This window comes from Rhinatrema bivittatum, chromosome 1 (assembly GCF_901001135.1).
Source record: "Rhinatrema bivittatum chromosome 1, aRhiBiv1.1, whole genome shotgun sequence".
NCBI lineage: Eukaryota > Metazoa > Chordata > Amphibia > Gymnophiona > Rhinatrematidae > Rhinatrema > Rhinatrema bivittatum.
The window spans coordinates 227,578,194-227,591,841 of record NC_042615.1 but is presented as its reverse complement, the minus strand read 5'-3'; the positions used below and the strand labels follow the sequence as shown (position 1 = coordinate 227,591,841).

The 13,648-nt window shown below is 41.3% G+C and overlaps 1 protein-coding gene across 2 annotated transcripts in view; it reads right to left on the bottom strand.

Annotated features, from left to right (window-relative positions):
- The window catches only part of LOC115085928 (signal peptide, CUB and EGF-like domain-containing protein 3), a 68,745-nt gene that overhangs the window by 23,771 nt on the left and 31,326 nt on the right, over window positions 1-13,648 (bottom strand). For both annotated transcript variants that reach the window (XM_029592476.1, XM_029592485.1), the window contains exon 6: window positions 4,738-4,826. In XM_029592476.1, the coding sequence (XP_029448336.1) occupies window positions 4,738-4,826 (89 nt within the window). The remainder of the gene's footprint in view (window positions 1-4,737; window positions 4,827-13,648) is intronic.

Here is a 13,648-nt window from a genome sequence, read left to right as displayed (position 1 = left end):
ACCCTCTCCGGGCAGGAGGCTCTGCCAGCTTTGCCCCTGCCATGCAGGCTGGAAGGTTTGGGCAGTTGGAGATGACTCCTCCCCTTCTCCCAAGTTAAAAGGTGTGCAGATTTTTGTCCTTGCACTTATTTTTGTAAACTCCTCCTATATTTGCATACTATTTGCTTACTGTATGAGGAGCTACTTTTTTTTTTTTACCACACAAGTTAAAAACCGCACTGAATCTCAGCACATAGTTTTACCACAGGTCTTATTACATCAAGCCCTAAGCGCGTACCTGAGGCAATGGAAAGTAAAATCATCACAGGGAGAGGCGGTGGGATAAGCAGGATTTGAACCCTGGCTTCCCTGCTTCTCAGGGCTACTCCTTGAATGTGTTAATCTCAAAAGAGCAATTTTCTCAATCGTACAAACCAGTTTCTATTTTTAAATTACATGTCACAAAATGCTGCAGGGTTAATCCTAACCAGATGAACTGGGTGAGAAAGGGGTTGTAGGAGAGGGCAGTGCTAAATGGTGCTCATTCCGAGTAAAAGGACTTTCAGCAGTCTGCCATGGGGGTCAGTCCTATTCAATACTTTCATAACTGAGAATGCAGAGGGGCTAGTAGCAGAGACTCGACTTTTGCAGATGGCACTAAACCCTGTAACAGGGTAGGCATTCTACAGGAAAGAGAAAAAATGATCGATCTAATATATCTTGCAGAGACAGAGTTTGGCAAATAAGATTTAATACAAATATACAGGTGGACTCATTTGGCAGTTAAGAAACCCAAGAGAACAGTACATGATGGTGGGTGAGCTACTGCTGAAAACCCAACAGGCAAGAGCACTGGGGGTGAGCATATCAGATGATCTCCAGAGGCTCAATTTACCCAAACATGGTATGGAGTTGCTGCAGTGCATCTCAGAAAAAGAGTCAAACCTCTTTTATGCAGGGTTTTAGACTAGACTCTCTCCAACACCTTCACTGCAATACTCTTGAGGCTTATTAACCTCTTTCCAGTCATGCAGAGTCGCTCTGCTGAAAGCAACATCTGGAACAGGGAGGAGAAAACTCATGCCACATGCTCACAGTGTGGACTTGAGTGCAAACAAAAGGCAAGACACTAAAAACACTTGCTCACACTTCAATCCCCACTTGGTCTTGTAGTCAGACAGCTCAGAGTCACAGTTATCGAGCAATGGCAAAATCTAGTGGCTGGATTTAGGGCCCATAATTGGAGTGTTATCAAAGTAGCCTTGGCTGAGGCCTGTTGATGCAATGACTAAACTAAAATCATTTGAGGGGAAATATTAAGTAGGAGAAAAATACAAATGAAGGCTCCTGGCACTATGGCTTAATCTGGAGTGGAACTAGTTACCCATTTTGGATATGGAGCTGTTTGTGATGCCTACTGTCTTGCTTTCTACTTTCTGTGTTGTGTTTTGCTGCACCATGACATGGTGCCAGCCAGAGGAAGAACCAGAGAGGGAGACCTACCCTCAGGAGTGGAGGAACAGCCCTAGAGGTTAGAGCAGAGCTGAGCAAAGTGGGGGACTTAAACCATCCTGAAGAGGGAGCACAGTGTGTGTCTGTCTATGATATGGTCTCTCTCTCTCTCTCTCTGTCTGGGGATGATGTATGCCTCTTTCTGTGGATGTCTGTGTCTCTGTCTTCTGTCTGAGGGTGGTGCGTCTGTATCTCTCTGCCTGTCTGGATGTTTAGTTTGTGTTGTGTGTAGGGTGTATGTCTATCTGGGGATTTGGTAACTGTCCCTCTCTGTGCGTGGGGTCTCTATAGCTCTCTGGGTATCTGTTTCACTCTGTTGGTCTGGGTGTAGGGAGTTTGTGTCAGTGTATGAGATATCTGTTTCCCTCTGTGTCTGTGTGGTTATGGGATCTCCACCTCTCTGTGCCCATGTGTATGTGTGAGCTTACTCCTTTCAGAAACTTGAAAAGAAACATGGTAGCTTTGAGTCACTGACTGGCAGTGAGGCTGCCTTGTATATACACTTTATGTGCATATATCTCTATATAGATATTTATTTAAATCTATATAGATAGAGATATGTAGATATGTATAGAGAGACACCATCTTGGGTAGGCCCCAACCAATTGCATGAATGGAAGATGGGTCATAGCTAAAAAAAAAACAAAACTTTGCTTGCCCCTGGGTTAGAGCCACAGACTGAGAACCATGGAAGCCAAGGGCTCAAATACTGTTGACCTTCCTTATGACTTTGGGCAAGTCACTTCCCCTTCCATTGCTTCACATACTGAGAGATGCATCAAGCTGCAACATACACTGTTTAATGTGCATTACAGTCCTATCACACAATACACAAGATTTGCATGGCCCTGCCCAGATTCCCTATCCTATTACAATGAGCAGCTTTGCATGCAATTTGCATGCATGAAGTTTGCAAATACATGCAAAGCGGCTCATTAATAGGCAGGTCCCTGTTAATAATTTATCGCAGCTGGCTTAGAAATTTGTGAGCTGGGGAAGAGGTAATCTACAGTGGATCTCGAGACTCCCTCAGTATACGATATTTAAAGGACCATGCAACTACAATGAAATCACCCGTTCCAATACGAAAAAGTGGAGTGGGGGTCCCAGGGTCACCACTTGAGGTGGCCCCCAACACCCAAAAGTGTTTTGTTTTTTTTTTTAATGAAGTCCTCGCATGACAATGGACCGCCCAACCTCGTCGAAAAAGAATAAAGTTTCCCCTATACCCCCTTTCCAAATACATCAGAGCTGCTATACGACCTCTCTACCCAATGTATCAACAAAATTGTTGGAGGTATAGTGGCCCCCACCAATACCTCCCTCTATCCCCCAAATGTGCAAAAAAAATCATTGGTACTCAGTGGCACCCCCTGCATACCATGACCCCTCCCCCGCATCCCCAAACCTTAACAAGCAAACCAGAATCCTGCGATGAGCCTGGGGCGCCCCCTAGCTCCGGGCCTGGTCAGAACCATGTGGTCTAGGTCTGATCCCCACACCTTGCTACATCACTTGATATGAGCAAGGTCAGGTCGGCGCCATTTTGAAAATGTCACCAACCAGGCCCCATCGCAGGATCCTGGTCAGCTTTTTAAAGTTTGGGGGTTCACTATACCCTCAACAATTTTGCTGATACTTTGGGGTAGGGACATGGCAACGCTTATATATTTGGAAAGGGGGTGGGGGGGACTTTATTCTTTTTTGACAGGGTTGGGGGGGGGGCTGTTGTCGCATGAGGACTTTGTAATCGTATTTTATTTATTTATTTTAACATTTTTGGATGTTGGGGTTCCCTTGAGTGACAGCCCCAGGGTGAACAGGGGGTCAGCCTTGATCCCCATTCTACTTTTTCATATTGCTGAAGTACTTTTTTTTTTTTTTTTTTTTTTAAAGACGTCGACCCTTTAAGACGACAGCGGTCCTGTCATATTGGGGCCACCATTGCACCTAAAGGGCCCTACTCCATTGTTTTGACCTGCGGTGTTTTGCAGCGCAACAAAACAGCACACCATACAGCCGCAATGTTATTTCGGGGGAGGGGCCCACTACTGCAGAGCCACCCTGCCATGACAGTGAAACCCTCCCGTGAAAAAAAGATCATGGCTTAGTGCATCACGGCCTTAGACCCTAAGGGGCAGATTTTTAAAAAAAATACGCGAGCGCGTACTTTTGTTCGCGCACCAGGCGCGAACAAAAGTACGCTGGATTTTATAAGTTACGCGTGAAAACATATTTCTTGATCTTTTAATCTCTTCCCATCTTCTCTAGCTCCGATATCTTTTTTTCTGAGTTTCTTGCTTGCTCCTCTTATCATTTCCCTTCTAATTTTTTTCTCCATGCTTTAGCTAGTTTCTGTTTTCATTTATGTCAGATCCTTTATGCTCACTTGTGTCCACTTTTCTAAAATTTTTCTCTCCCTCCAATTCACTTATATTTCCAGTTTTTCTTATTTTATGTTTCTTTCTAGCTCTATTAGAACATAAGAAATTCCCATGCTGGGTCAGACCAAGGGTCCATCAAGCCCAGCATCCTGTTTCCAACAGAGGCCAAAACCAGGCCACAAGAACCTGGCAATTATCCATCACTAAGAAGATCCCATGCTCCTGATGCCAGTAATAGCAGTGGCTATTCCCTAAGTAAACTTGATTAATAGCCGTTAATGGACTTCTCCTCCAAGAACTTATCCAATCCTTTTTCAAACCCAGCTACACTAACTGCACTAACCACATCCTCTGGCAACAAATTCCAGAGTTTAATTGTGCCCTGACACGCTCTTTTTCCTTTCTTTAAATTATATTTTGGTCGCCTTGTGCGTTTTCCTCTCTCACTATTGGTCTTGCTCCCTTTCTTCTCTCCAACACTCATCTTAGCCTTTCCCTACCTTCTGACTCCACATCATATTCTCTTCTCATACCATTCTGCATCTCCATTTTCTCTTCCTCTCTCTGGTAAATCCTTTCTCCACCCCCCCCCCCCCCCCCCCAGCAGCCTAGCGGGAAGGAACACGTCATGCGGCAAACGTTCCTGCACCTTCCTCAGCCTTTCCTCTCAGTCATGAACTGGGTTTCTGGGAGCAGCTGGGACTATACTGGAAGATGCAAGGAAGGGGTGAGGGGGTCCCTTAAACCCGCAAACTGTTTTCCGATTGAGCGAGTTTCCAGGCAAGACGAGAACCATGCTCACAGCTCGCTAATTCGCAAGGTTTCTTCCCTAAATCTGCATTTCCCAGGCCAAGACCTGTACCTGGCTGGCAGGGCACACATTCTACGGACGCCACGTCGACGGCTTCCTCCCCGGCTGGACAGGCTGCACAGGCGATGCATGCGCTAGTTCTGAAATAAGAAAACATGCAGACCTCTGGTTTACAGCACAGCAGGGTTCTTTGTTTTTACAAGCATTCGGAACAATTTGCAGATTGAGACTGCAGGTGCAAAACAAACAGGCCAAATTACTTTTCTAACTGAACTCCTGCAACAGTAAAACAAAAACTGACAGCTGTCCTGACTCCAGTTTCAGTCCCTCCGTGCTCTTCTCACTATTGATTCTGCAGCAAGAGCAGTCATCCGTTCTGCTTTAGTAAATTCATAGGTGAAAGTACAAATTAAGTGAAAAGGGCAATGTTGGTTCCCCCCCCCCCCGTGCTTCGTGCACTGGGCCGAGAGGAGACGCACAGCACAGCACAGCACAGCAGGAGAGCTCTCGCCACTGTTTCTCAAGATACGCCAGAGCCAATGAAAGAAGTCAATATAATATCTCACACCCAGTGCTCGTCTCCTGGCTGAATGGCATCTCTCCTCAGTCCTCTGCTTCCTACCCTTTCTCCCCCCTCCCCCAAACGTCCAATCCTTTACCAACCTTTTTTTTTAATCCTCATGTCCTTTGCCACTGACCCAGTCCTAGTCAACCCGAAGCTACGCAGCCAACAATTTCAATTGCATTTTTTCATAAAAAGGCAGAATAAAATAAGAGTGCTGCATTCTCTCTTGCATACATTGTCGCCTGCAAAGCATTTTAAGATAATTTGCTATGAAACACTAGATAAAATTAAAAAATTGTACTGGAGGGGATAATTTGTTGCAGTGATGCGTATGTAATCCCCCCCGTTATGAGGGGGGGAGGGAGTCACACAGGGCCAGCCTCTGGGTAAGGCGGTCGCCCGGGATGCCATGGAAGCTGCCAGCAAGGTCAGCCAGAGGCCGTGGCGATCATACTCAGCCTGCACGGGACGAGGCTTAGCCTGCCTCCCTGCCCCTCCCTGCCATGTCCAGCTGAAAGAAAGATCGGTACGTTACAGTCTTTCAGCCTCCTCTGCCACGCTGGGCCAGTCCCACACCGTGCGCGGTGAGATTCTGGGATCTCGCAGCTCAAACAGCGAGACCGGGCCCCTTGCAGCAGAGGAAGGGGGTGTGCTTTTAAGTGCAACTCCTGCCTGCTACAGGGGACCCAAAGAAGAGCTGGGGATATGGCTGTGTTGGGAGTAGTGAGGGGAGCACGGCCCAGGAGACCACCATCATATGGTGTGGTGGGGGCAGGCAGAGGGAGACACCACCAGATGTGGTGGGGGGCAGGGAGATCTACATGGGGGGGTAGTGGTAAGGATCCAGGTTAGAGGGATAGGATTCAGAATGGGGGAGCGAGGACCAGGATTGGTGGAACAGAGAGGGAGAGGGAAAGCCCATAATTGGATGGCAGGAATGAGTGCACAGGGGGGATCGGGAGGGGACAGACCAAGTCTGGAGAGGAAGGCGGAGACATGGGAATGGAGAGAACTGGAGAGGAGGATAAGGGATGGGAGGAAAAAGAGGGAGAGAGGACCTGAGATGATAGAAGAAAAGAATTAAATCCAGGGGAAAAGGTGAGTGACAAGGAAGGTGCTTGAGTAGGTGAGGGGGATCAGCAGCAGAAGAAAGTAGATGAGAGCTGGGGATGGGGGTCTAGAGAGTTGGTAAAAGACAGAGGGGGAAACAGGAACCTGTGGAAGAAATAATAACTCGGGGAAAGGAAGTGAAAGCGAGGGGGTGAGACTGGGAGCTAGAATGCTGGTAGGTAGGCAAGAGATGAAAATAGGGAGATTGTGAGAACTGGGAAAGACAATGGAGTAAGAGATAGAGAGGAAGGATGGGAGGAAGTGAAGGGGAAGGCAACAATAGAAAATGTGGAGAAATGGCCCAGTTTCCATATGGTCTTCTACAAAATTTATCACATTTTGCTGCTGTTTTAATAACTTTGACTACTTTTTTGTGTCATCTGCAAATATGATCACCTCACTTGTTGCTCCCTTTTCCAGATTATTTACGAATATGTTAAACAGAACAGTTCCCAATATGGATCCTTGTGTACTCCACTTGAAAAGCTGCTCATTAATCCTACCCTCTTTTTCCTGTTCTTTAACCAGTTACCAATCCACTTGCCTTGTAATCCATGACTCACCTGAGGATATTATCAAATGCCTTCTGAAAATCCAAACAAACATGTGGATACAGGTGAGCCTGATAGTGTAAGTATAGCTTCAAAAAATGTAATAGCAACTCTTCTCCATTAAAATATGTCTATCTATATATGGCCAGTGAGTTTGTTTTTAAGAATCACTTCTACAATTTTGCCCAGCATCAAGGTCAGGTTCACTAGTCTATAGTTTTCCAGATCACATTTGAACACTTTTTTAAAATGTGCATTACACTGTTTTAAATGTTGCTAGTAATACGTAATCAGTTTGAAATTTCACTTTTCAGTTCTTTCAGAACTCTGGGGTGAACCATCTGGTCTAAGAGATTTGTTATTCTTCAGTTTTGGACTTTTTATCTTCCAGATTCACAGTGATTTACTTTAGTTGCTCAGAATCATCATCACTAAAGAATGTTTCTGTGTGGGTATGTTCCCAATATCCTATTCAGCCAAGACTGAGGCAAAGAATTTGGTTTTTCTGCCATTTCCTTATCCTCCCTGAGCACCTCTTTTATCCCTTGGTCATCTAGTGATCCAAGTGACTACTTCACAGGTGTTTTGCTTCAAATGTACTTGAAAAGACTGTATTGTTAGCTTTTACCTCTATGGCAAGTTTCTTTTCAAATTCTAATTTTTTCTTGGCCTGCCTTATTTCTCTTTTACATCTAACTTGACCATATTTTCCTCATTTGGGTGTGCTTTCCATTTTTTAAAATATGCCCTTTTGGATGTAATTGTGTCTTTCATCTCACTAATAAACCATGCTGGCAGTCACCGCATCTTCCTGTGACCTTTTTTAATGCATGGAATACATTTTGTCTGTACTTCCAGAATGGTATTTTTAAACAATGTCCACACCTCATGCAAATTTTAAACCTTATCAACTGCTCCTTTTAATTTTTTCCTAATTAATTTCTTCATTTTATCAGTGGCTCCCTTTTTAAAGTTAATTCTACTGCAGTGGTTTTATTTAGTATCTGCCTTCCAGTGATTATGTCACCATTGACGAGCAGTTCTCCCACCTTTACCACATGCTCCAGGTTATAGGTTCCACTAAGAATTAGATCTAAAGTAGTTCCCCCTCTCATTGGTTTAATGACTAGCTGCTGCATGAAGCAATCATTTATGGGATTTAGGAACTATACCTTCCTTGCATGTCTTGATATGACATTTACCCAATCAATATTGGGATAATTGAATACTCCATTATTGTGTTGCCAGTTTTAAAGTTTATTTAATCTCTGATAGAATTTCACAGTCTGTTTCCTCATCTTGGCCAGGCAAGTGGTAAATACACCTACTACAATACTCTTCCCTGTCTACTGCAGTAGAATTTAACTTTAAAAAGAGAGCCACTCACATTGGGTGGCGGATCCAAGATGGCTGCACCTCGTAGCTAGGAGCGGAGCGGGTCCTGATTGCAAGCGAAAAACTTTTGCCTTTTGAATTACAATGCCTCCCAAAAGGAAAGGGAAAATTAGGGTTTACCCTTCTACACCCTTACATTCAACTTCTACAGCGGTGCAGCAGGAAATCATCCGATTCCTAACCTCATCAGTTTTGGAAACTCCAGGAGTCGAGGAGCCCTTGGCGTTTGAGACCGAGAGAGCGGTCTCAACACCGGAGGAGACTACGCTGAGCCCAGATCTGAGGCCAGCTCCGACGCAAAGGACAGGGTCGCAGTTTCAACCCGGAGTATTGAGCGAGGGAACCTCTTCCGGGTTAGATGCAGAGCCAACATCTTTCACCACTACCGTTCAGGCTTTACCAGCTATAGCGGCAACATCGGACGAGACGCTCAACACGGAGATACTCAGAGCCGGCCATGAAGAAGGGGCAACAGGGGTAAGTCATGGGAGTAACGTCCTGCAGCTACAAGTGAATACCCCTGAAATTAAGCCCCTAAGGATTCCTGAGCACCCTGAAATCATCACTATGGCTGCATTATGGGACCTGATGGTGGGGGTAGCCACCACAGTAAATAACTTAAGCATAAAAGTTGAGAGTTTGGCGTCTCAAAACACCTTTACGTCTCAAGATTTTCAAAGGAAAGTTGATGTGATGTCAGTCAAAGTGGATTCGCTGGAAATAAAGGAGCGTGAAAATTTGAAATTTAAAGTTGCTGTCGTCAAAGACAAAGAATTTCTCGCTAGAAGAGTGGAAGCCCTTGAAAACGCTTCTAGACATTTAAATCTTAGAATTTTAAATTTTCCCCGCGTTTTAGGTGAAACTCCGTATGTTTCCTTGAAACGATATCTTCAAGAAGTTTTGGGCTTTGAAAAGACTAATTTACCTGTTATAAATAAGTGTTATTTCCTTAAAGCCTCCACAAATACAAATAGAATTAATTTACAAGAAAATTTGACCGAAATACTAGAAAGTTCATCTCTAGAAGTGCTGGATAGGGGCACATTATTAGTTTCCTGTATATCTTTGATGGATGTTCAATCTATAATGCAAAGTTATTTTAGAAAGTTTCCGACTATTTCTAGCTGAAAATGTAAAACTTTTTCCTGACCTTTCTTCTATAACACAGGAGAAGCGCAGGGCCTTTTTAAACCTGCGCCAAGAAACAATTTCGTTGGGTTATTCCTTTAAACTAAAATTCCCTTGTAAATGTGTTATAAAGAAAGGTTCAGAAGTAAATATTTTCTTTATTGCTGAACAATTGAAAACTTTCCTGCAATTAAAAACTCCCACAACTTCATCTCCCATAGATGTGTAAAAATTAAGATAACTGTATGAAGAAGTGCAGTCAATTTTCTAAATTTTGGTAATTGTTTACTTATAAGTATCTCTCCAAGTATTGGATCCGGTAAACTATACTATATTGAATTATGGATAAATAAAGTAAGGAAAATTGAAAATATTGAATGATGGTAATGTATTGATAAAGGAAAAAAAGTTCTCTTTCCTGCTTTATGAAGTTTTCTGTATTTGCAAAGATTTGGTTTTTGTAATGTTTAAAAATTGACAAATAAAGAATTAAAAAAAAAAAAAAGAGCCACTGATAAAATGAAGAAATTAATTAGGAAAAAATTAAAAGGAGCAGTTGATAAGGTTAAAAATGTGATTGGGAGTTTTCCATAAGGATTCCAGAGTACAGAAGTTGTATCCTGCTTAACTCTATGCCAACCTTGATATATAGCGCCACCCTTCCACCAATCTGGTCTGCCTTAGGTCAATATAATTTGTACCTGGTATCAGTGCCCCTTGGTTATCTCCTTCCACCAGCTTTCTGATTTGCTTATTATGTCTGTATCTTCATTTAATAATCTATATTCTAATTCTCCAATCTTAGTTATCAGAGTTTTGACATTCTCATATAGACATTTTAAAGTATATTTATTTGTATTCGCAATCTGCTTATTAGCAGATATAGGCAGTTTAAAATCATGTGTGTGCTTTTATTTAAATCAACCTTTTCCACAGCCTCTGTATTGGAATATTTTACCTTCCATGTTTTGATGGTGTCCTTTGAAGGTGCCTCCCTCCAAACTATGCAATTCTTAGTGATTATCAGCTTTTCCCCTACAATCTAAGCTAAAAGCTGCTCTCTCGCCTTTTTTTAAAGTGTTAACGCCAGTAGCCAGGTTCCACCTGGTTAAAGTGGAGCCCATTTTATTAGAAGAGGCCTACATTCCCAAATTAGATTGTGACCCCAGCAACATCTGGCAAATTGACAAAACAATGGTTTTACTGCCACCTGGTAATTTTACATCTGCAGATGGTTATGTGGATTAAATCTATCCCAACCTTAATATTTGGTGTAAAGCAGATTTATCTGGTTTCTTGTGTTCTCCACACACTGACAAGATCATGGTGAATTGCAACAGTACTGCAGCGTACCTCTTTGGAACATAAAAACAAAAGGTGAGATAGCCATCAAATGCAAAAATTGGAGAACTGGTTTCTTCTGGGGTGTACTTGTATTTTTCATGGAATGTCTGCCTTATTTTTCCAGATAGTACCCACATAAGTTGAAGTCTTTCCTTAGCAGTCTGTCAGGTCTATGCATGTAAAAAAATCACCACCCACTATTTTCTGCCCAGACTTGTTCAATGGATGTTCACGTTGTTCTGCAACCTGAGTACCTAGGTGCATTTGTTGAGGTGCTCCAGGTTGTTTGCGCAAGTAGATATCTCCATTCAAGGGATATGACGATGTTGCATCACACCACCACCAAATCTTAAGACCATATTTGAAAGCTTGTTGGGTACATACTTTCTGAAGAGACAGTGTTCCCTAAAAGTCACATGCTACCTATCTACTGTAAGGTGGATACCTGGAATGTAGATTTCCCAAGTTACTTCACAAACATTGTCTAAAGGTCATGGAAGGCAGTAAATTTGTTCACTGCTTTTCATTCTTCCCATGTGACTTTATTATCAAAATCAATGCGTTTCTGATCTGCTTGAATCTTCCTAGGCTCATGGTTGCATGAAAGCAAGGCTGTCCTTTATGTTGATTTCTAAATTTCTCTAGCACTTTGTTGTTTCCATGATACAAACCACTCAAAAGTAGATGGCAAGTTTACACTTTGAACTCTGTACGATCAAGCTGTTTCAAAACTTTGATGTTGTCAGAATGACATTCACTCCATTGTCTGTATACTGTATATGTTCCCAATCGGTAATAATAACACTGAAGATATCATTTATATTTTTACTGAATATCAATACCCCTATACTAACAATGAGAAAATACTAGAATTTAATAATATTATTCTGTTTAATATTCCTAAACCCAATACATTAAGAAATTGTATACATAATACAAACAAATAAATCTAACTATACAATAAAAAACTAACTCACGCACACTTCCCATTCACACAATTAAAATATAACATTGTGACATATAGGTGTAAATTTTAGAGAAAAGTCTAGATAAGTCCAATTTGTATATACTGTTCTTCTACTTCCAATTTTTCATATATGTATTTAAACAAAATTCAATTAAGTGCCTCTATGGTGTATTCCTCATGTATTTCAATCAAATAAAGACTCTTCTATGATGTAATCCGACGAGATGCTGTTAAACACTCATCCCTTTTTTTTTTATAATATATTCCAATGTTGTTCTCTGTCCAATCATCCGACAAAGAATTCCTTGTTTCGCCCATTATCATACAGGCTTCTTCAGGGACATATCTAACCCAATGCCACTACAATATAAATAAATAAATAAAATTGGAGACTACAATACGTTTATGTATATATCAGATTGGAACAGCTGGAAGTATGTAAATGTTAGATAGTGTATGATTAAATTGGGGTATGATTGAATATAGTCTGGTGGATTAACGGTGTATTATTTAGGTAATCTACATAGTTTTTCATGAATTTTGGTTGATGAATTTAAATATTTTAGATATTTTGACGGTTCAGAACATTATGGGTTAAATTGGGTAATTGCATATTTTGTATTAATTGATTGTTAAAGTGGTAGGCAATTGCCAGAAGGGGTATTCTATATAAATTAATCCTTACTGGGAGGGTTCAGTGACAAGACATTGTACGTGTATGCTGTTCCACTTCCGGTAGGAAGGTAAGCTGGATTGCAGTATCGGTGTGGCGGTATGGGAGAGAAGACTTGTTTTAAGCATTGGGTTTAAATAGTTGTTGAAATAATGAATATTGATTTGATAATGTTTTTTTTTATAGTGAATCTACATGATATTTCCAGGATAACCTATGTGAACATAACTGATGGTTGAGTATGAATAAATATAACTAGATAGTTGGAATCGGGCAGTGGATCTGGTATAGGAAATAAGAGATTGGAAGGTCAGTATAAAATTATTAGATATGAACTTGTTTTTAATTATTTGTAGTGGTGAAGGTAGGTTATTAGGGTAATGTGATTTATTTATATTGTAGTGGGATTGGGTTGGATACATCCCTGAAGAAGCCTGTATGATAACTGACGAAACAAGGAACTGTCATATGATTGGACAGGAGAACAACGTTGGAATATATTATAGAAAAGGGATGAGTGTTTAAAAGCATCTCGTCGGATTACATCATAGAAGAGTCTTTATTTGATCGAAATATATGAGGAATACATCATAGAGGCACTTTATTGAATTTTGTTTAAATACATATATGAAAAATTGGAAGTAGAAGAACAGTATATACAAATTGGACTTATCTAGACTTTTCTAAAAATTACACCTATGTGTCACATAGTTATATTTTAATGGTGTGTATGGGAAGTGTGTGTGAGTTAGTTTTTTTATTGTATAGTTAGATTGAATTTTTTCTATTATGTATACAATTTCTTAATGTATTGGGTTTAGGAATATTAAACAGAATAATATTATTAAACTCTAGTATTTTCTTATTGTTAGTATAGGGTACTGTATATGTTCAGCATCTCTATTTTTTTTGTAAGATTGACAGAATAGGTTCTAACACATAGGCTGCTGTGAGATAGGGGTGATATAGCATCTTAGAAACACAAAGATCACCAAAGAACTATTTGGCATAAATCTCTTGCAAAAGCAAAATTTCTAGCTGGCCATTAGTTTATTAGTATTGAAAAGAGAACAGTTGTGAATGAACTTTGAATGCACTTTCAGCTACATTTGCAAACTCTCAGGCCGATACAGTAAAGCGCGGCAGCGGTTACCCTGTTTCTAACCCGCTTTGGATGCACAATTTGACCGCATAAGGCGAACCCGCGATTCAGTATCCAGTTTTATGCA